Below are 22,500 nucleotides of genomic sequence, written 5' to 3'. Positions count from 1 at the left end.
AGGTCAACATTAAGAGCACCATCGAATCTAAGGGATGCTGTGATCGAAGATACAATTTGGCCGATCAATCGATTCAGATTCGTATACGTTGGTCTCTCGATATCCAAATTACGTCTGCATATATCATAAATAGCTTCGTTGTCGACGAGAAACGCACAATCGGAATGTTCCAAGGTCGTGTGAGTTGTTAAAATTGCATTATATGGCTCGACAACGGCTGTAGAAATTTGTGGGGATGGGTAAATAGCAAACTCAAGCTTAGCTTTCTTTCCATAATCCATAGAGAGTCTTTCCATCAGTAAGCTGGTGAATCCAGAACCGGTACCACCACCGAATGCATGAAAGATTAAAAATCCTTGAAGGCCGGCACACATATCAGCGATTTTGCGTATCCTATCCAATACCAGGTCTACGATTTCTTTTCCAAGAGTATAATGACCACGTGCATAATTGTTTGCAGCATCTTCTTTCCCGGAAATCAATTGTTCTGGATGAAATAGCTGATGGTAGGTTCCAGTACGAACTTCGTCTGGAAATGATGATTAATTTTGATTAAATCGTTTTTAGAAAGAAAATGAAGGTTTTAGAGTTTTAAAATCTTACCTATAACAGTAGGTTCAAGATCGAGGAAAACAGCCCTTGGAACGTATTTTCCTCCACCAGTTTCACTGAAAAACGTTTGAAATCCTTCGTCACTCGTACACGCTGTTGCTGGAAGCATCCCATCAGGTTGTATACCATGTTCAAGACAATACAATTCCCAACAGGCATTGCCCATTTGTACACCACCTTGACCGATGTGGACGGACAGCACTTCACGCTAATAGTCAATAATTTTTTTTTTAATTTTTTATCTTTTAAATTGATCGCTAAAAAAGCTTGGATTAGAATATAACATGTAGGATATCTAATAATCGTAAATAGAATATAGAAGACTCGTTTCAACAATTTTTTAATATGAAATTATATTTTATAATATTAAGACACATTTCTAAACTTTAAATATCGTAGGATTGTAAATATTTTTTACCATTTTAATAGCTGTTAATTCGAATCGTGATAGGATGAACGAACGATGTTACGTTTCGAATGTCCAAGCCAAACTGTCAAGTCATACCTTATCAAACAAATTTTGTTTTGGTTGCCGAGAGAAATGCCGATCGTGTTGTGATTTTTCTAACTGGCGTACTGATTGAAATTGATTCCAAATTATTTTAATCGATCGATTTTATTCTCTTATAGATCATATTATTTTTCTTATCTGTAATTTTATAATATAATATAGATATGTAGCTTATATCAATTGAAGCATAACAATAAGGGACACATACATGTATACTTTTATATAACTATGAAAACCTGTTTAATTCTTATCAAAGGGTTGCTGCTCTCTTCAACAATTTTTTTATACCCCTCAAAACAGACGAGGTGGCCGAGAGGTTAAGGCGTTGGACTGCTAATCCAATGTGCTCTGCACGCGTGGGTTCGAATCCCATCCTCGTCGATTAATTTTTTTTTAACACTTGCTATGTATAATACTTACATGTTTTTTGAGTTATTTAGCCTGCTCATTATTTCTAGTTTTATAATAGTTAACGCTAACAATGAGTACAGACATAATATTTGACCGATATTAATGAACAAGATCTTATTTTAAAGATGAAGATTTAAACGAGGACATGGCTTTTTCATTTTTTAGTAGTAGATCAATCGTTTAAAAATAACTACTGGTTATCAGAATTAATGTGTCATTGAAAAGGATCTCAATCAATATCGATGTAAATTTATTTCATTCTCAATTACCTACGAATCATCCACCCTCAATTTCGATCTAAATCGCGAACTAGTGTTTTGGAGCTATCGCAGAACTTCTTAAGTAGTGCTTTAATTTTTAAATCCCTCTAATCACTCAATCATGTCGAGGACGGAAGGTTCGAATCGACATGAGTAATTTGTTGTACTTAATTAATAAAAGAGAATTGAGTGATGATGAATAACTTTTCTTCGGAGATTTACTCACGAATGGTTCTTTATTTTTTAATTTATTTATTAGATAGGATTTTTTTGTTTCATAAGCGTTTATAATTATTTACACTTTGAATATTTCAATGTGTTTTTAAATATTCTTCTCTTACGAAAATATTAAAGAATTAGTATTCACGAGTTCAAATAAAAAATGAATAATAAGACATTCACGATGAATAGTTTTTGGATTACAAGCGAAATTGCATGATTTTTTTGTGATATTCAGAATAATCGCTTGTAAGAAAGAACGTCCAAGGATTTTTCATGAAATTTTTAAGTAAAAATTAATTTTTAAATTTAATCAATTTTGTTGATAAAAGAAAAATCTCGATAAAGTAATTGCTTTTAAAAGAAAAAAGTCGAGTATAATCATGACTTTTGAAAGAGAAAAATCGAGTAGAGTCATTGCTTTCGAAAGAGAATATTCGAGTAGAATTATTACTTTTGATAGAAAAAAGTCGAGTAGTATTATTGCTAAAAAAACAAAGAGACTTATAGAATAACAACCCGTAGGCCTTACGATAAGTTAATTGATTTTCAATTCAGGATTTTTTAGAATTAATATACTAATTAATAAACATTTCTCCCTTTATGCTTTTTCGATCTTTCAATAAATAGATATCTCTCGATCAAAAAGTAATAATCATTTTTTATGTAAAGATTTCGGATTTTTTCTTTTCTGGATTGCTTTGTAGGTTTTGTTCCACATTTTAGAACCGGAGACGGTTCTAATTCTTTGCCATTAACCGTTGTTATGAAATGCTTTACGGTAATGATTAGAGCACGAAACAAAAAGGAATCTATATACCTAAGAAGTCTTCAAAATATGGCTGAAGAGAATAATTATAAGTTATTGAGTCCTTCGGTATAAATCATTGGGATTACTTTCTTTCAGTAAAAAAAAATACGTATGGCATGTAATTCTCAGAATTGAACTTGAATGGAACTTCTAGGTATGGATCCTTACGAGAGCCCTTAAGGTAGAAATTCTCATTTATTTTTATTTGTTCTTATTTATTCGTCTTTATGCTTTTCAGTACTATTTTTCAATATTATATTTTCTATTCTACTTATGTTCTCCATCATATTCGCGATTATATATATATATATATATATATATATTCTCTTTATTTATATATATATACTCTCGGAAAATTGACGTTTAAATACGAAAAGCGTATTGATAAATCAACGCTGACGAGTATTCAAGTTTCTACTAACATTATTAAAGGAATAAAATATGAAGAATATTCTAATGAAGGTTCTCATTATTTTAGATGACACGCAATGATCTATGGTTAAAGAAATTAAAAAAGTTACAATTCATTCTTTAAATAAGTAAGATATATTTTATTTTATAAAATATACAATATCTCTTATTTACATTAATCACATTTAAAGCCATGCAATAATAACATTATTCAAATTGTTTATATCTTTAACGTACACTTTCATATATGTATTATATTTAATAAATACTTGTATCCTTTATATAGCATTAAAAAATATAATTAACAATATCATATAAAATATAGATAAGGCACTGATTTTAGTTACATGTTATTGTATATACGATATTACTGGCAGTGAATGGATTAAAATCATTATCTTTAGCGTTAAATCGTTAAGCACATCAAATATTTGTAATATTAACGAGCACGTGAAATTTTTTTGCTTTTATCATTCTCGATTGGAGGTGGCGGTCCTTTAGCACTTTGATGTCGACTGTAAACGCTATAAAAAAAAAATGACACGTTTAAACATCGTAAATCGTTGTACAAAGTCTGCCAAAACTTGCCAAATTTAGCACACTTACTATTTATATGTTTCTGAACGAATGTAGTCTATTACATGAGATATACCGACTTGTAACTGATCAGCAATTGGTGTTACCCAAGGATTAAATTCCATTCTAAATACAGCTTTGTTGCTCACTAGATCCAAGTTTCCTGTTTGAGAAAAATTTAAGATTTGTTATTTATAACGTGGAAATGATTATTTAATTTTTAATAACTTCTTTGCATACCTAATTCTGGAGGTAAAACAGTTAAACGATTTCCTTGTATATGCAATTCTCTTAAACGGCTTAATTCCCCAATTTCCTTTGGTAATTCCACTAAATCATTTTCTCTTAATACAAGCTACAAAGAGATAAAGAAAGAAAAATATTTTCTAAGTTCATACTTAAAAAAAAAATGTAGATCATCTTACAATTTGAAGATTCTTTAATTGTCCAATTTCAGGTGGTAAATATTCAAAATCATTATCGGCCAGGTAGAGAGCTCTTAATGTTTCTAGAAGATCAGGAAATATTAATTTTTACCATTATATTGTAAGAAGTAATTTATATATACATTCTATACGTTACCCATCATAAAAAAATTTCCAGGTAAATTCTTTTCACTGAGATTATTATATGTTAGATCCAAAACTTCTAGCACTGGAAAGGCACCAAAACCACGAGGTAATATATCTAATCTGTTCATCCTAGATAAATAAACATTTAGATTGAGCCATTACATTTAAATGAATAAACAGAAGAATTGCATTAATGATACATACCCTACATTAAGGATTCTTAGTTTTGGCATTTGAGATAAAGAAATAGGCAATTCGGTAATATGATTGTTAAAAAGATTTAATATTTCCAAATTGACTAAATTAGCCAGTCCTGGAGGTACCTCTAAAAATATCATAAATTAGGAACAATTTGAAATTACATTAATCAGAAAATTAATTTCTTACCTTGTATTTTATTATGACTCAATGATAATCTGGTTACATTGATCATATTAACTGTAATAAATATAAATATTACATGTAATACTGATTTGTCACAATACGCAAGATATATAAAAATACCTATATTAATTTATTAATAAAATAAACACGAATAATATTCTATGAAATTTTGAACGATTTGAAATTAAGCGTCTGCGCGGGAACGCCCACATGAACAAGCAATGACACATGGCCGTTCTTAAACTCGTTAACATGAAAAAAGCTGTCACGACCGGTTCCCTAATTTGGCAAAAGAGCTCATGACTGGCATAGCGTGGAAAGACTCACGCAATCCTGGCATCTCTTCGAAAGATGCAATGCCCTTGTCGACGAGATCCAGTTCAGGATTTTGGATCTCTCTTGCTTCATCGAGCACTTTTTTCGCCTTTGACATCTTCCCCGCAGGAATACACGATACTGGTGCTTGATTCATTGCGCGCGCAATCGTTTCCGCACACATACGTCAGAAAGCTTTAAATAAAACCATATGTAATCACTTTGTCGCTGTTGAACCTGTGACTACTTACAACTCCTTACTTAGAAACTTCCTAGGTATATTGCTGTTACGCTAAAACTTTCGCGTTTGCGCGATAACTCTATATACTGATTGGTCAGTTAGTCGCGCGGTAAATTCAAAATTCTTTTTTATTTCATCGATATCATTATGAATAAATTTATAATTGTTCGTTAAAATTTACAAATTATGAGTATATTTTACGGATAAATAGGAGAAGAATAAAGAGGCTGAACTATCAGTCACGTATTAATATTTAAATAGTATAAATTAAAATAATCTCATTGAATGGTTGATCCAAGTTCATTTGGCACGTGTATTCTTGAGGATGATATGTATATTTGGTTTACAAGTTCAGTAACGATCATATTGTAGGTTGTGTAAAAGATAAATTGTATACGACTGTATTTTCTAGTTTTGGTATCGTTATGACACAATTTGGAAACATGGTATGTATATTATACACGATAGAATTATACGATTTTTCGATGTTCCATATTTTAACCTCTCTTAGAAAACTGTAGTTTGAATAATTTATTTAACTCATTTATAGTCTTACATTTAAATTGAATTCTAAAGGTTGCTTATTTTTTAGACAGCTGATCAGCTGTTAGCTGCTTCTAATGTACTTTCTAGGTCCGCAGAAGAATTTGAAAATGACGTGAGTAAAGTGAAAAAAGGAATTCTGAAGAAAAATTAGCTTCCTTTAAAGAAATTGTATAATTTTATAATTTATTATAATTTATTTCCAGCCATCTGTGGAAGTAATGTGGACAATACAGGCAATGGAACACGCGGAAGTTTATTTTAATGTATGTAATATATTATTACGTCAAAGATGAAAACAAAACAATAGACTTTTTATGTTCTAGATCTTATGTTCCGTTGATCCAAAACTTCTGAGACTCACACCTTATGATGATCATATTTATAAAACATTTAGAGAAGCATTTCCAAATCTGAAAGTAGATAAAATAAATGAGGATGAATTAAAATCCGATGAAGGCAAGCAAAAATGGCGTCCTTTCTGTGAACAGTTCGAAGACACTGTAGAGGATTATAGTTTTGGAACATTGTTAAGAGGAGATTGTGAAGGTGATTATTCAGAGGAAAACAGTATATTGACCACTAGAATTCAATTCTATGCTATTGAATTGGCAAGAAACAGAGAAGGTCTTAATGACGGTATAAGAAGCAAGTACAAGCTAAAGAGAACTAATGACAAATCTTAGCTTGTAACAATGATTATGATTTTCTTATGTAAAATTAACATAACAATGAGATTAACAATAGTACATAATAATTTCTTGACATTTTTATACATTCATGATTAAAAGATTCTACATTTTAATAAAACGTTACACATATTAAAAATAGGAACAGTAAATTTTATTTCATACAAACTTTTCTTAACGATAATCTATAAGATTTATTTTGACTTTTTAAGTTTCTTTATCGTCAAATTGATAAGAGGATTTGATGCACGTGCTTGATGTCTCGATTTCGTTGCGGTAGCACCCGACGACGCTAATTCTCGATCGAATTTTCGTTTCCTCTTTCCCATTCCTATTAAACGTTTCAAGGTAGGTGGTACTATATATTCTGGTACATCCTTCAAATGAGGTTGTAATTTTACTGTATGTAAAGCTTTGTCTTGACGTAACGACTGTAAATCTTTCGGATTATCCTCGAAATAACTTTTTAATTTTTCACTATTTAATATTTCCTGTTTAATTTCTTTCAAACGAGCTTCGCGCACGGCTATTCTAGTTACAGCTTTCCATGCATCTTTCGCACGATATCTAAATCCTTCGACTTCTTCTAATTTAAATTGATAAGTTTTAAACAAAGTATCGTGAGCATAGCATTCTTTCAATTCTCCTTCTACCTCTTCCAGTAAAGGCCTTTCCCTTATAGATATGAAACTTAAAGCTGTGCCCTGATTCTTTCCTCGTGCCGTACGTCCTGCTCTGTGTATATAAGAATTCACATCAAGTGGAAAATCAAAATTGATTATATTTGATACAAATTGAAAATCTATGCCACGAGCTACACCCGATTCTTTATCTTTTCTCCTTTTTCCTTTTTTAGCTTTTATTAGATGTTCCTGAAAGATATAAATATATCGATAATCAGAAAATTGATTTATTGTAAAAGATATGTGTGTTAGACAAGAAAGATTACCTCATCTAAAGCTTTCTCGTCAGATGCAATTATTATGTCATATGTTCCGGAATTGAACTGTGTGATAGCTCGGTATCGAGAAACTGCAGGTAATTCGGAATTAAGTACGCACGTTGGTATTCCAAATTGTTCCAAAAAGAGTTTTAATTTATAGCATCGATCAACGGTATTTACAAAAATAATAGTTTTTCCCCTACAAAATTTAAAATCTATAGTTTGATGCTTTACTTTATATACTTTCAATATATTATAAAATAAATACCTAATTAAATGTAATTTCAATAAGGCATATAAAATAGCAGCTTTATCATTCTCTTCTGCAGCTAGAGTGTAATGCGCCAATTGTGTTGGTGGAGCTAATGGAGGTTCTTCTAATTTCAAAATTGCTGGATTATGTAAAACTAATTTTTTCAATGTTAAGACATCTTCGGATAAAGTTGCGGATGCTAATACAGCTTGATAAATTCTTGGTAAATAAGTCAAAACCTGTTTTACTTCATCTTCATAACCAAATGAAAAAACCTATCAAAGAAAAATGTTATATTTAGTATATTAAAATCGTTTTTAAAATTATTAATATATTAAGTTATCTTACCAAATCAGCTTCATCAATTATCAATGTTTCTAAGCTATGTTTTAATGAAAGATTGCCTGCCTTGAAATGTTGCAACAATCTACTAGGTGTAGACACAACAATATCTGGCATTTCTACTAATAATGATTTTTGAGTATCTAAACTAATCTGTGGACTAATGTCAATAGATCGTATATCTCTGCTACATTTTATGGTTAGATCCACAAGTACTTCATAGATTTGTTTACAAAGTTCTTTGCTTGGAGTTAGGATCAAACTCTTAATTTCTTGTTTTGTTTGAGTTTGTTTATTAGATAGTATTTTTTGTATCAATGGAATTGCAAATGCAGCGGTTTTACCCGAACCAGTTCTAGCTCTGATTAAAACATCTTTTCCATTTATTAATAATGGTATTGCTTTTTCCTGTATTAGTGTAGGTTCTAACCAACCTAATTTCGCAATAGCCTAAAACAAATATAATCAAACATTATATATAAAATATGCAAGTAGAAACGTATAAATTAAATCACTATACAAATTTTTAAACTGCAATAAATTAAATATAACCTCTCTCATAATACATTTCCTATATTTCATTAGTCTTACCTTTAAAATTCTATCATCTAATCCAAATTCATGAAAATTTTTAAACTTCTCCTCATTTTCTTCATTTACATCTACTTCTGTCGAAGTCATAATAAATAAATAATGTAAAACAAACTTATTAAATTCAAGCTACAGTTTAACTACGTGTTGATATACGTAATATGCACAAGATGATAAAGTAGGAAATTTCTTTTACGACATTAAATATATTTAGCAACTTGAAGTGATTAATCTCGTTATATATAATTATGATTTTGCGAATTCAAGAGTATATTTAAAGAATAAAATATGTATTAACAGTAAATATTTTATTATAGAACGATTTGCAAAAAAAAAATAAGTAAAACGTCGAACAATTGTAAAGATGAAACTATATATATATATACACACATAATATGATGTGATGATGTCAAAAAAATATTACTATTAACAAATATAAATTAATGGGCTCGTTATCACAGATAAATAATAAATAACCAATGAAAATAATAATCGCCATTTAAGGTAATACATCATCTTCATTGGTCTAGTGAAAAGATCCACCAATTGTAAGAGCACGCTTTTTAAAATTTCAACGTATAAACCTTCTTTCGACACGATAAGAAGCAAATAAAACTGTGAATGCAAACCATATAAAATCAAAGTAGTAAAAGGACATTATATTCTTTCCACTTTTAAAAATTCATACGAACAATTTTGAATTTCATCCGTGAAATTCTCAATAGAAAAGGAATAAGAAGAGAAGAATAGAGATTCAGAAAATCTATACAAAATTCAATAAATCAGTTTGAAAGCAATTAAACTTAGAAGAGAACAAAGCGCTGAGCAAAAGATTAATTTAAATGGAAAAGGAAAGTATTTGATGGGAAAGTATTTGGTAGGATTAAAAGCAATTAACGATTTATTAGAAAGATAATCTTAAATCTTGTTTGAAAAAAATTAAGAATCTGAAAAGTAATGGATTCTAAGTTATACATTTTCGTGTAATTTGAAGTAGTTAAGTATAATCGTTGCATGACACATGAATCGACTCTATGCGGGATAGACAGGAGTATAAGCGAGGGAAGGAAGAGGGCGTTGCAAAAAGATAGGGGGTACAGTATCAATGGCACGGGTTAGGAAAGACCACGTCCCTCAGTCGTAGGACGGCAGTCACCGCGTGACGATCGTAGTACGTAATAATCGTGCTAACACATGAAAAGAGACGGATGTGCGACATCGTTCGCAGCCGCATTTATGCGCTGTCACACGCGGGAGAGTGTGTCTATGTGTGCCTCTATGTGTTACGTCGTGTACGTGTGTGTGCGAGTGTGTGCAATACGACAATAGCCGAGTAACGACGACACGACGACGACGACGACGACGACGACGACGACAACGACAACAACGACGACGACGACGACGACAACGACGACGAAAAAAAAAATTAACGATTTCGACGTCATACTAATGTTCAAGAAAATCGAAGTCGTCGGATAAGTAATAATTAACAATAATAATAAAAACGATATAACAAGTTCGAAAATTTCAATCATTATAGGACATTGTCCTTTTTCAATGTCGATCGTGTCGTAACAGGAAGATAAAATAAAAAGTGAAAAAAAGATACGGAAGAAGGAAAGAAAGAAAGAAAGAAAGAAAGAAGGGCGGTTTAGTAGGTTCGCAAGCATCGTCGATAATACGGTCGCATCGCGAAGGAAGACGCGCGCACGATCGCCCCCTCGCGTAAACGAACGCTACGCCCTATTCGTCTCGTCTTTCCTCTCGGCTCGTCTCGTCGAAGGTCGGCCGACGTCGTCGCGACGGACCGCGCCGACGGATAAAACGTCTCGTCGAAGAGCCGTGGGAATCAGCCGGCGGAAGGAAGAGCGCTGCGCGGTTCGGAGTTTTATACTGAGAGCGAGAGAGAGAGAGAGAGAGAGAGAGAGAGAGAGAGAGAGAAAGAAAGAGAGAGAGAGAGAGAAAGAGAGAGAGAGAGAGAGAGAGAGAGAGAGAACGATCTTTCGCGAGGACAAAGACGAAGGAAGACGAGATGCTCGAGACTTGTACAAAGCTCTCGTCTGGACGAAACGGTGAAGGGTCTCTTTGAGAGAAAAAGAAAGAATCGTCGGAAGGAGAAAGAGCACTAGAAGAAAGAAGGAGGAGAAAGAAGAAAAAGAAGAAAAGGAAGAAAAAGAAGAAGAAAACGTAAGAACGTGGCGTTGGATCGCCAGTGGGCGAGGCAAAGAGGAAAGGACCGGAGAGAGATAGAGATAGTCTCACTTTCTCATTGGTTCTCTACTTCGAAACGCGAATTTTTTTTGTTGAATATGCGATAACGCATGTACCGGCTTGGTAAATCGAACTTCCCACGAAGAGGAGGGCTTTCCTTGGAGTTGGATATACATTGTTGGTCCAACCCTTGGGTATCACCCTCCTGACGTGACGTAGATCCGACCTTGCTGTCGTCTACGTCGTTGTCATCGTTGTCATCATTGGCATCGCTATCGTCGTCACCATTGTTGCACTCGTGTGCATCCTGAGAGACGAAAGAACGAAAGAATCGAGGAAACGACGTTTCATACTTCTTCACCTTTTTTGCCGAGGGGAGTCTCGGCTTTGTCGTCGTCGTCGTTGTCGTCGTCGTTGTCATTGTCGTCGTCGTCGTCGTCGTCTTTGTAGTCGTTGGAATCGTAATCGTTACGGCCACGACGATTCCGCAAGGATTAAGCGGGCAGCGTGGGCGGAGGGTGCCTTTGTGGGTGCCTCGGTGGACTACGCGCGGAAGGTGACACCGGAAGAGGAAGAGAGGAAAGGAAAAAGAGAAGGAGAGAAGAGAAGAGACGAAGTTTGTTCCTCCCCGACACGATGAAAGCATAGCGAACGAGGACGAGAAAAGGGACGCGCGCGCGCGCGCGCCAGCGAGCACGCATTGTCCTCTCCCCCTATTATATATATATATATATATATTTTCTAGCCTCTTCCAGCTTCTCCAGATAGAGATATCCTTCTCTCTATCTCCCCCTTTTCAAGATGGCCGCTGCCTGCTACGAAAAGGAATCGGTGGTGGGTGGCACGACGATGCACGGTCATGGCCATCACCATCATCACCACCATCACCATCATCACCATCATCATGCCGTTAATTCGAACTGTGGTACACCCGGGCAGACGGTCCTACCGGCCGGCTCGAGCGGTATCCTTGACGCCGCGGCAGCCGCCGCCGTGGCCGCAGCTGCTGCCGCTGCTGCCGCCAACGGACCCGGTTCGAACTCGGCCGCCACGAGCGGTGGTACCGGCACCGCGGTGACGGCCGCAGCGGCCGCGGCTGTAGCCGTAACCACTTACAAGGATTACAAGGACTATTCCCAACCACTTCACGTCGATTGCAGCGTCGAGTACGAACTACCGAGCCAGGCGAAGCCACCGCCCGGTGGTGGCGAACCCTTGCTCATGATACACCCTTGTTATTATCGACGAGCTGAACGAGAAAGAAGAAGTCCCTTCGTCAACAATTTACCACCACCGACCAACACACACTCAATATCCTCCTCCTCTTCCTCGAGAAGGATCTCAAGGCGTACCACTGCCTCTTCAGCGAACTCGGCAGTCGCAGCTGCTTCAGTAGCAGCCACCGTCGTATCCTCCGTCTCTACCTCCACCGTTTCATCGACTTCTGCGTGTACCGCCGCTATGGTTGCACCAAGTACTGAGTCTCTTGGGACGAGCCTGATATCCTCGACCAACGGTCAGATGTCCTCAGTCGCCGTGGCTGCCTCCTATCGAGCCGCTCTCAATGCCGCTGCCGCAGTTTCTCAACAGCAGGCTCAACAACAACAGCAACGCCGTCATCAACATCAGCAGCAACAGCAACAACAGCAACAACACGCGCTTCATCACGCTCAGCATCGAACTCACCCAACTCATCCGCATCACCAACAACAACAGCAGCAACAATCTCAAAGTTCGATTACGCCGACCACTTCGACTTCCGACCTCATTTCTGCCGACGAAAAGGCAGTTATATCAGGTATTTATCAACACTACTTCCGTGCGATGCGAGCCCATAACCATCAGCATCGGCAGCAACAACAACAGCAACAGCAACAGCAGGTTCAACAGCAGCAGCAACAGCAACAACATCATCATCATCGTACGCATCAACTTCATCAACAGCAACCTCACCAAAGCGACAGAAGTTCCTCCTCTTCGTCTGCCACGTCAACGACCACTTCGGTGTCCGGTATCCTACGGCAAAGCTATCAACAAGCGTATAGCGCATCGACGAGCTCGAACTCGTCGACTCATCATCGTTCGGTCACGGCGTCCGTCCTAGCGCATCATCCTTACAGGCGACCATCTTCGACGTTGTTATCGCGAACAACGTCGCATCTCGGGCAGCAGGCTTCCTCTTCTTCCTCTTCCATAAACTCGTCCACCATCAGTGCTTCCAACGGCGTCACGTCCAGTGCCGTTTCTAGCGTGTACGCCGGTGCGATACACAGGCATCACGCGACCTCGTTGCATGCTCTTCAAGCGGCTGGCTTCTACGAGACACCCGGTTATCACGCTCTCCTACCCCAAAGCTAGACGATTGAGAACGGCTTCTCTGATCAGCCAATGCGTCGTTCATTCGGAGAATCGATTTCTCCTTTCGACACCTCGAACCTCTTCATTCCGGTGTCATGAAAAGGTAATCGTAAAGTTGTCCATACTCCTACGCAGCCACCCTTATTGAATCCAACTTTCCTGAACGTTTCACCCTTGTCAACCTTATATTCCTAGCTCGTTGTAATTTTCCAGGACGGAGAGCTTAAATTCACAACAGCTGGTGATGATCGAACGACTAAATGGAAAAAGGATGACATTTAGTATAAATGTCTTCGAAATGGTTAAAGAAAGAGAGAAAGAGAAAGAATGCGTCATAGGGGGAGGCAGCTGAAATGGTTGACCCTGTGGATCGAACGTTTCCATCCACCTACAGTTTCTCTCTCTCTCTCTCTCTCTCTCTCTCTCTCTTTCTCTCTCTTTCTCTTGCTTTCTTTCTTCTTCTCTTTTTATCTCAACATCGTCGTTCTCTATTGGCATGGCTCAGGTACTTGGAAGATGCTGTTTGCACAAGAAAGAGGGAGAGACCCTACGAGAAGAATTCTCGTCGGAGCTCTTGCGAGCTTTTAGCTCGCGGCTCTTCTATGCACGTCCCTTCGTTCTGTATGTTATCCATTTTGAAATTCGACGTGCCGTCACGGCCGAAGACCGACGACGAATATCCTCGTCGTTCCGCGAACACGGTAATCGTGTAACCGTATCGATTTCCATGGCTTAGGCAGTATTTCCACCGGATTTCGCTCGGTCTACTTTCGCATAGAATGAACGGCCCCTTCTGTCGATAATGAAATCCTGAACCTTCATTTCCTTCTTTTCTTTTTTGTTTCAATTTGAATCAAGATAATTTGTTCGTCGATCAAAAAGTGTTTTTCCACTTGAAGATTCGATCACTTTCAATAATGTATAATGATCGTACCTAATTGTTTACAATCTTCCGTCGAATTTCCGCATGATTTTTGTATCTACTATGAAAATAAAAAAATAGGAGAGAGAAAAGATAACAAAGAAAAAAATTAAATTAAGCTGGTCTTATAAGCTGGTCTTGAAAAAAAACAAATCAAGTCGAAAATTTTCGAAGATTGCGTTATTAAGATGGAATGCGTGCGAGAAAAGAAATAAGCAATTTTGCAGAAATTCGATTGGTTTCTAGAAATCGATCATGCTAGATTAGGGGATGGAAGAAGATGGAGGAAGCTAAAGTTCTCGACGTGTGCCGTTCGATTTTTAGCCTGTAAGAGAAAGAGATAAAGATAGGCTTCTAGGAGAAAGGATAGGCGTACGGTAGTGTAGGAAAGAAAGAATGAAAGAAAGAGAGAGATAGAGAGAGAAAGAAAGACGAAAAGGACGGCGGCTGCGCCGATGGAACGTCGCAGCAGTCAGTAGGTACGCCCGCGGGCATCCTTATCCGTTCTCCTCGCTCTACCAAGACGACGTATCTCCCTAGAAAGCCGAGACGGTCTTGGATTTCTTCCTCCTCCTCCTTCTCTTCCATCTCCTCTTCTTTCCCTTTCCCTTCTCCTTATCCTCCTCTTTCTTCTGCTCTTCTTCTGCTATCTCTTTCTCCTTCTTCCTTCCTTCTTTCTTTCTTTCTTTCTTTCTTTCTTTCTTTCTTTCTTTCCTTTTTTATTTTCTTCTTCCCTCCGTCCTGTGCCCTTTTCAAAGAGCGCGCTCAAGGAGAAACGGACGGCGGGGACCGTATTTCGTTACACGGTAACGATCGATCAACGTGACCGCACGACCGCACCAGCGGTATGGCCGTGCTGAGGCGAAACCAGACGAGAGAAAGAAAGAGAGAATATAGTGGGCCCCAACAGGAAGGAGAGAGAGAGAGAGAGAGAGAGAGAGAGAGAGAGAGAGAGAGATGGGGGTGTGGTTGAAAGAAAGAGAGAGAGAGAGAGAGAGATATCGAAGCAAATAGAAAGAGAGAGATAGATAGATTCAGACAGATAGAACATTCAGGCAGACAGAATGATAGAGACACGTTCAGGCAGGCAGAGAGAGAAAGAAAGATTCAGAGAGAGGAGAAAGAGAGAGAGAGAGAGAGAGAGAGAGAGAGAGAGAGAGAGAACGTATCAGAAACGAAACGCAGACGGAACGCAGACGTTCCCGAACCTGGTATATGCAACGACTTTGTATTCCAGAAACACTGATCATATCCTCCTTGCACTTGCGGCACGGCTTCTCTTTTGCCTTTCGGGATAAGAAACGTGACAGCGCGTATTATATTCTTTTTGCTATTCGAGACGTACTCCTGCGTATCAACGCAACGCCATTTCCGTTTGCCTGTCTTTCTCTTTCTTTCTCTCTCTCTCTCTCTCTCTCTCTCTCTCTCTCTCTCTCTTTCTCTCTCTTTCTCTGTCTCTCTGTCTTCTTGCCGTCAGCAGTACGGTTTTTGCTCGATCAGAGCGGTACTCTATCGATCGTTGTGTATGTACTTCTTATCTTCGTATATGTTTATCTATGTATATATGTGCTTATAATTTCATGTGGTAAAACACGTGGTGTAGCCTTTCCTATGATCAATTACGTTTTCACTGGCTTCGCCTTTTCTATGAGCTTATCAATAATTATAAAATAGAACTTTGTATCTGATAAAGCGTTCTATTACGTATTTTTTTTTTTTATTATTTTGTAATTAGATATTTTATATAGAAAATTTTAATTTTTATTTTGTCATTATGATATAAATTTTGTACGTGTCAAAAATTTCGTTCGTATCTGGGAAAATGATAATGAAAGTAAAAGAATCAAAAAGACAAAGAAAAAAAAAAAGAAAGGAAAGAAAAATATGAGAAGGGAAGAGAAGAGAGAACGTTTCCATAGACGGCATGGAATTTCTGCGGTATACGCGCTGAACAAGGTCCGCTTTGTAGAAGGAATTCAACGAGGACGGAGGGGTTGGCGCTGTAAAGAGGAGGACATCTAACGTTGTGTAAACTTCGAGAGGTTACAAGAGTAGCGCGGTAGAGACGTGACTGTAATTTCATTCACCTCCTATATATGTATGTATGTGCGTATACACCTATATACATACATACATACAGAAGTAGTCGCTCGCTCTCTCGCATGCTCCGCGTTCTAGATCGTTGTTCGTTGATGCCACCAAAGATTTCAGTTCGAGATCTAGGCCTTTTCTACGTAAAACTTGACGTATCCGCGGGAACACGTTGAAATGAAAATTTAGAACGAAGAAAAAGAATAATCAACTCCGTTTGATCTTTCTGCTTCCTCTTTCTTTTTTTTTTTTTTTTTTTTCTTTTTTATTATTATTATTTTCTCTCTTTCTCTCTTTCTCTCTCTCTCTCTTTTTAGAAAAGATTCCATATATTATTTTTACATATGCCCGAACGGTAAAGCGGTTAAGTAAATTTACAAAGCAACGATAGTAGATATGGTTTTTGCGAATCACGCGACAAGACACGGATTGGCTTGCAGTCTTAGAAGCGCAAACGTCAGAATCGTCATTACGTCACGGATATTGGAATCGTGAGCTTGGTGCGTGCTCTAGAACAGTCACGTGCAGATAGAATGAAGAGAGAAAAAGAGAGAGAGAGAGAGAGAAAGAGACAGAGAAAGAATTGTAGATTGCAATGTTTTATTTAGTTGTATCAAGAAATTATGGATCTAATTAACAATAGAATAGAGAGAGAAAGGGAGAGAGAGAGAGAAAGAGAATATCGCTCCTATCCATTATTTGTATATCCTATTATACGAGGATGTTCTCTTAATTCTTTTTTTCTTTTTTTCTTTTTTTTAAATGAGGCGATCATAACGGAGGGATGCGTTTCCTGTTCAAAATCGAACGAGATGGCCGAGGTTAAATGTTCGTCCGCCGACATTTACTCGACGATGGAAGAAGGAAGAGGGAACATTATCGTATCTCGTTGAAACCCCCGTTGAACTCGTTATATAATATGACGTCGACATTAGGCAATTAAGAGAACTATCTATGTGTATGTGTATGTATGTATGTATGTATGTATGTATGTATGTATGTATGTATGTATGAATGTATGTATGTATGTATGTATGTATGTATGTATGTATGTATGTATGCATGCATGCATGTATGCATGTATGTATATCTGGTATACGTAGAAGGATAGACATTTGTTGTTCGCAAAGGTTTCACAGTGGGTCGCGACCTCGACTTTGCCTCTTTACAAAACGTGAATAAGAGCCCACACAACGGTTTCCCTCTCTTTTACTCTTTCTTAGAACTCAACGATGAAGACTCTGCATAACCATCATCGTCATCGCGTTTTCGAGTTCGAAATCTACTCTCTCTCTCTCTTGCTTTTGCTCTCCCTCTCTCTCTTTCTCTCTCTGTCTTTTTCTCTTTCTGCTTTGCTACGCAGACATATGTAAGAGGTTCACGTTTATGAAACGTTAGCTTCGCAAGAGTTGACTTTACGTTCGCAAATTTTCGTTTGGTTTGCGATCGTTTTGAGAAACAGAGAGAGAGAGAGAGAGAGCATTAGCTTGAGATCGTTACAAAGTAAGCGGGGCGAGGCGAGTCGAGGCGACGTGATGTACGCGGAGAACCGTAATGAGTTTTTGCGGCTGGTCTCGAAATTAGACGCTACGCCTCCGTCGAAAAGCATTTCGTTCCTGGCACTTACCCTCGTCTCTCTCTCTCTCTTTCTCTCTCGTGGCGTAGCATTTCCGTCCTGCTGTTTTTGCTCGTCCGTAGGGAACGGGTCTCTCTCTCTCTCTCTCTTTCTCTCTCTCTCTCTCTCTCTCTCTCTCCCTCTCTCTCTTTCTCTCTATCTCGTCGTTCGAAGCGTGGAAAAGCGCCGTCGGACACCGGGCATAATTATTTCAGTTTGCGAACGCTGACGTTGCACGTTATTCGAAACCGATGGTGGCGGTCGATGTTAAAGCCTCGAGAAAGGTATCGTCACGAAAAAACGCCGCTTCCCTTCGGAGGGATACGCCCGATAATCACTATGAAATTTCACTTGGAACGATCGAACGCATGAGATCTATATATATATATATATATATATATGTGTGTGTATGTATATATACATACTATTTTATATAGTACATTCGATATCAGGCATCTATCTTGCTTGTCTTCCTTTTACGTTTTCTCTTGTATACATTGTATATAGATAAATGTGTATATATATTATATATATATATTTGTATATTATTCTTATAATGAAATTCTATTGGTTTTTAAGTTCTTCTAATTTATATAGTAATAAAACGAAGAGTGATCATAATTTTTATTTAAATTATACTTAACACTTTAACTTTATTTGTAAAAAATATTTTTACAAATAAAAATAACTGTCCTCTGAAAAAAAAAAGAAGAAAACAGATGACAGAGATTAACAGTATATCCTTGAATTGCGAAAATCGAATTTTAATTGATTTTTCTATAACCCTTTGTATAAACCTGGATAATACAATGACATTCTGAGCTCACATTCGAAGAATTCACGAATAAAATACGTGGATGTTTGAGGCTTCGAACATGTCGGATCTTCATCCATATGTCATGCCAACATGAAATTTTCTCTCTCTCTCTCTCTCTCTCTCTCTCTCTCTCTCCATCTATCTATCTATCTGTCTATCTATCTCTCTCTTTCGTTCTCAGGACAGGGCTAGCCAACCGATACTATCTTCTACCAACGACAATGGTGGGCTTTCTCTCCCTTCATTTCATACACCAACGTGTGCTTGTTCTCTAGCCCTCATCGAAAAAGAGAGAGAAGGAGCAGTTAGGGAAGGGACGAAGTAAGGGAGAAAGAGAAACGAGGATGAACGAGGGCGTTCGTAAAATCCGTTCTCGTTGCTTCGTGCTCGAACGTTCCGAACATCGAATGGGCTCGGCATTGTTACCTTTCTCGTCATCGAGACTACCGAATGTCAAGTGGCAATCGATATACGATCGACAAACGCGTACCTCCGTCTCTCTTTCCGTGCTTACCTAATACGATCGATAACTAAAATCGTCTCTGTCCGTCGCGCATATTACGTCATGGAAAAGTCGACTCGCAGAGCTCGTTCGACCTAGGCTAAGTGAACTGAGTTTTCTTCGATCGCTTCGTCTCTCTCTCTCTCTGCTTCTATTTTTTTTTTCCTTTCTTTCTTTATTCTTGCTTTATTCTTTCTTTATTCGTTGTTATTTCAGGAAAGACCTTTAGTATATTTACGAATTCGTTCAAACTACGTCTTCTTTTAGAATACTTTTATTCGTATTTAAAAAGTCTTCAAAGAAGTCACCATTTCCGAGATAATTTAAATATTAAGTTTGATAGTTAACTTTTATAAAGAAAACGAAATTAGAGAAAAGTTAAGAAGTATATCGGTCGATAAGAAACTTGACTTTTGTCAAAATGCGAAATAGAATTTTCTCGGTGGTAGTAGCATAGTGATCGCAGCGAGTGCGGCTCTCCGCTGTACCGTCGATAATGGTACACAGTGGGTCGACGTCGTTATGCATACAGGGTGCTCCCCTACTTGCTCTCGGAATGCCATTTCGGAAATTCTTGAATTATTATGCGCCATGGTCAAATGTTGTTCCTTCTCTTTCTCTCTCTCTCTCTCTCTCTCTCTCTCTTTCTCTCTCTCTCTCTCTCTCTCTCTCTTTCTTTCTCTTTCTGTTTCTTTTCCTTTCTATCTTTCTTTTCTTTCAAACGATCTGTTTTCAACTCCCTCACTTATCTCCGCTTTCTTTTTTTTTTATTCTTATAGGATAGCATCGTGTCTTATTTCCTTTTTTATTGCTTTCGTATTCCAAGTCAGTCTCTCTGAGAGTTTGGCAAAAGACACGTTCGAGTAACTTCGAATATGACGATAATAAAGGCTCCTCGAGCCTTTCCGCAAAGTCATCGCCGTGTATGTCGTGCCTTGTATTTTGCCTTAAAGATACGTGCCTCCTCCGCCTTTTCCCTCTCTCTCTCTCTCTCTCTCTCTCTCTCTCTCTCTCTCTCTCTCTTTCTCTCTCTTTCTCTTTTTCTATCCCTCTTTCCGTCAACGTTCTCTATCTTTCTTTTACTCTTTCTAACGCACACGATGTACACGACGACAGCAACAACGGGCGACGACAACGTCACGGTGGTACGCACGCGTACAAGCCCACATCCGTATCCGAGGGGACAGCGCGCGTGTCCTCCAAGTTCGTTTTCAACGCTTTCGAGAATGTCGCCGAGCGATCCGAGGCCATATTTTACGTTTATCGCAGGCATTATATTTTTTTCCAAATGTAGCCCGTTATTTGCATCAGCTCCGTTCTTTCCTCCATCTCTTTTTCTGTATCCCAAAGTGCATTTATCAATGAATCCAGTATGCGACAGATTCGAGCTATCGTAAAGTAATGTCACATCGAGAAAAGCTTGGTTCGTAATATCGATAAAGACAAAAGATATTAGATATTGGGATACTTCTATTTTACCGTTTTCTTCTTTGTTGCGTCATCGTAGTTTAGAGTTATTGTTCTCACTCTGTCTTGCATATCGATATCATCGATTTTGAAAAAGAAGAATCATATTATTTATATTCTCTTTCTTTCATTTCTCTTAAAATTTTCATATTGAAGTATTTGAAAGTTGGCGAGAATTCTTTAGTTCGTTTTATATCTCGAAGGAAGTCCTTTATCCTGAAAAAGGCTTCGGTTGTCGTATCGCGAGCTTCGACCCAGATTTCAATCGACCTCTTTCTCTCTCTTTCTATCTCTCTCTCTTTCTCTCTCTTTCTTCTTCTCCCTCATTCATCGACATTCATCGCAAGAAGCCTCGTTACGATGCGTCTTTTCTAATATCGCGAGACATACATAGTCTTCCTTGGAGCGGACTCGACTCCCCTTCCCTATAGCGAATTTATACGTCTACCATCCGATCCCGTTCACCCTCTAACCCACTTTATATAGGCATCTCCGTATCGCGGATCGTATCGAGAGCCGATGGATCGACTTTCCTCGAATTGCGTATCACGTTCAGTATCCCGGAAAATTTAACAATACTTCGTTCACCAAGACAGAATTTTCCTTTTCATTTCTTTTCCTTTCTTTTTTTTTTTTTTTTCTTTTTCTTTGTTCCCCGTCAACGTAAATACAAAGTTCACATACCTGAACAAATTCATTTCGAAGCGTAAAATATCATTATATTAAACTCATTTAATCGATCATTTTTCTTCTTTTACCTTTCGAAATGTATTTTGTTTTCTTTATTGATCTTATCTTTGCGTGAAAGTATGTATTATGAGCACTATTATGCCATTATTCCCAAATGGTTGCCCCGATCTTTAACAGGGAACTACTGCTGGAGTAAATACAAGAAATATGATCCCTCTACCTTCGACTTTAAGGTAAATACTTTTTGACCAGGATTTTTGAGCACAAAGCCATCGACCCTGTATATACCTGAATGAAAAATATATATCTACTATATAAACGCATATATATTCAACTATTTCGAATAATATGATAGATCCTCTTTTTTATGCTTATACAACTATCACAATCATTATGTTCAACGGGATGCTAGTAATCATTATCACCTCGTCGAACTATACCTACGTTCCTGCGTTAATCTTCGAAACAGGAAAATGCATTTTACCCGAAAAGTGTGCCAATAAAAGATCGTTCCTCAAACCTTTGTCCTACGATCGAACCATTCTACTGTTCACCATTATTCGTCGAATTTCTTTGTGCTCGCCAAATTTCGATTCGATTCACATTAAGGAGAAAGTATTCAGGATTTACCCCTCCATTTTTTCTCTTTTTTCTCTTCAAATGAATGAATTTACAACTTTGCAATAATCATCAATTCTTATTTTTAGTCGGATACTTTATAAACTACTACCTAGACATAAATTTTTAATCGATCGAATATATTCGAAATAAGATTATTGAAGAGAGTACTGAATTATTATGAAAAATTTCCTTTCTCTTCTACCTCTATACTTTGCGTCTACCCGATCGAAACTATAGCGTGTAACCCTCGATTATCGTTCGCGTTCTACGTGACTCGTGAGCGTACTGGACGTACGTCTAGACTGGAAAAAGAAAAATTCGAATAAAAAGAAGGATAGATTGTGGGGATAAGTAGAGAGAAAGAGACAGACAGACAGAAAGAGAGAGAGAGAGAGAGAGAGAGAGAGAGAGAGAGAGAAAGAGAAAGAGAGAGATGGAGAGCATTCACGATTCGTATCTCGTGAACCTACCCACATGATACGCGTCTATGTATTACGTGTGTGTGCGTTGAAAAGAGAACGA

At 37.5% G+C, this 22,500-nt stretch overlaps 5 protein-coding genes and 1 non-coding gene across 6 annotated transcripts in view; 3 read left to right on the top strand and 3 right to left on the bottom strand.

Annotated features, from left to right (window-relative positions):
• LOC124947925 (tubulin alpha-1 chain-like) overlaps positions 1 to 1,087 on the bottom strand; it is a 2,128-nt gene extending 1,041 nt beyond the window's left edge. The window contains exons 1-3 of the mRNA XM_047490740.1: positions 1,031 to 1,087; positions 604 to 820; positions 1 to 529 (exon numbers count right to left, since the gene is read on the bottom strand). The exon at positions 1 to 529 is cut by the window's left edge and continues 301 nt beyond it. Coding sequence (XP_047346696.1) covers positions 1 to 529; positions 604 to 820; positions 1,031 to 1,033 — 749 coding nt within the window. The 5' untranslated portion in view covers positions 1,034 to 1,087. The remainder of the gene's footprint in view (positions 530 to 603; positions 821 to 1,030) is intronic.
• A 335-nt stretch (positions 1,088 to 1,422) lies between these two features.
• Positions 1,423 to 1,504, top strand: Trnas-gcu. The gene has a single exon. It is a non-coding gene; the product is annotated as a tRNA-Ser (tRNA).
• A 1,847-nt stretch (positions 1,505 to 3,351) lies between these two features.
• LOC124947922 (ras suppressor protein 1) lies at positions 3,352 to 5,349 on the bottom strand. Its single transcript, XM_047490735.1, has 8 exons — positions 5,095 to 5,349; positions 4,771 to 4,821; positions 4,588 to 4,708; positions 4,394 to 4,512; positions 4,237 to 4,319; positions 4,052 to 4,166; positions 3,842 to 3,974; positions 3,352 to 3,759 (listed from the first exon to the last, which is right to left on the bottom strand). The coding sequence occupies exons 1-8, from the start codon at positions 5,264 to 5,266 to the stop codon at positions 3,675 to 3,677; spliced, it is 879 nt and encodes a 292-aa protein (XP_047346691.1). The 5' UTR covers positions 5,267 to 5,349; the 3' UTR covers positions 3,352 to 3,674.
• Positions 5,350 to 5,607: 258 nt separating this feature from the next.
• Positions 5,608 to 6,696, top strand: LOC124947923 (protein PBDC1). The gene is made up of 4 exons (XM_047490736.1): positions 5,608 to 5,769; positions 5,916 to 5,981; positions 6,073 to 6,132; positions 6,193 to 6,696. The coding sequence occupies exons 1-4, from the start codon at positions 5,749 to 5,751 to the stop codon at positions 6,550 to 6,552; spliced, it is 507 nt and encodes a 168-aa protein (XP_047346692.1). The 5' UTR covers positions 5,608 to 5,748; the 3' UTR covers positions 6,553 to 6,696.
• On the bottom strand, positions 6,644 to 8,969 carry LOC124947920 (probable ATP-dependent RNA helicase DDX56). The gene is made up of 5 exons (XM_047490732.1): positions 8,685 to 8,969; positions 8,100 to 8,543; positions 7,767 to 8,026; positions 7,505 to 7,697; positions 6,644 to 7,427 (listed from the first exon to the last, which is right to left on the bottom strand). The coding sequence occupies exons 1-5, from the start codon at positions 8,772 to 8,774 to the stop codon at positions 6,750 to 6,752; spliced, it is 1,665 nt and encodes a 554-aa protein (XP_047346688.1). The 5' UTR covers positions 8,775 to 8,969; the 3' UTR covers positions 6,644 to 6,749.
• Positions 8,970 to 9,783: 814 nt separating this feature from the next.
• The window catches only part of LOC124947921 (transcriptional regulator ovo-like), a 13,948-nt gene continuing 1,231 nt past the window's right edge, over positions 9,784 to 22,500 (top strand). The window contains exons 1-2 of the mRNA XM_047490733.1: positions 9,784 to 13,356; positions 13,467 to 22,500. The exon at positions 13,467 to 22,500 is cut by the window's right edge and continues 1,231 nt beyond it. Of these exons, the coding sequence (XP_047346689.1) occupies positions 11,697 to 13,253 (1,557 nt within the window). The 5' untranslated portion in view covers positions 9,784 to 11,696 and the 3' untranslated portion in view covers positions 13,254 to 13,356; positions 13,467 to 22,500. The remainder of the gene's footprint in view (positions 13,357 to 13,466) is intronic.

This window comes from Vespa velutina, chromosome 3 (assembly GCF_912470025.1).
Source record: "Vespa velutina chromosome 3, iVesVel2.1, whole genome shotgun sequence".
NCBI lineage: Eukaryota > Metazoa > Arthropoda > Insecta > Hymenoptera > Vespidae > Vespa > Vespa velutina.
The sequence above is the reverse complement of the archived record's forward strand: the minus strand, read 5'-3'. Positions and strand labels throughout refer to the sequence as shown.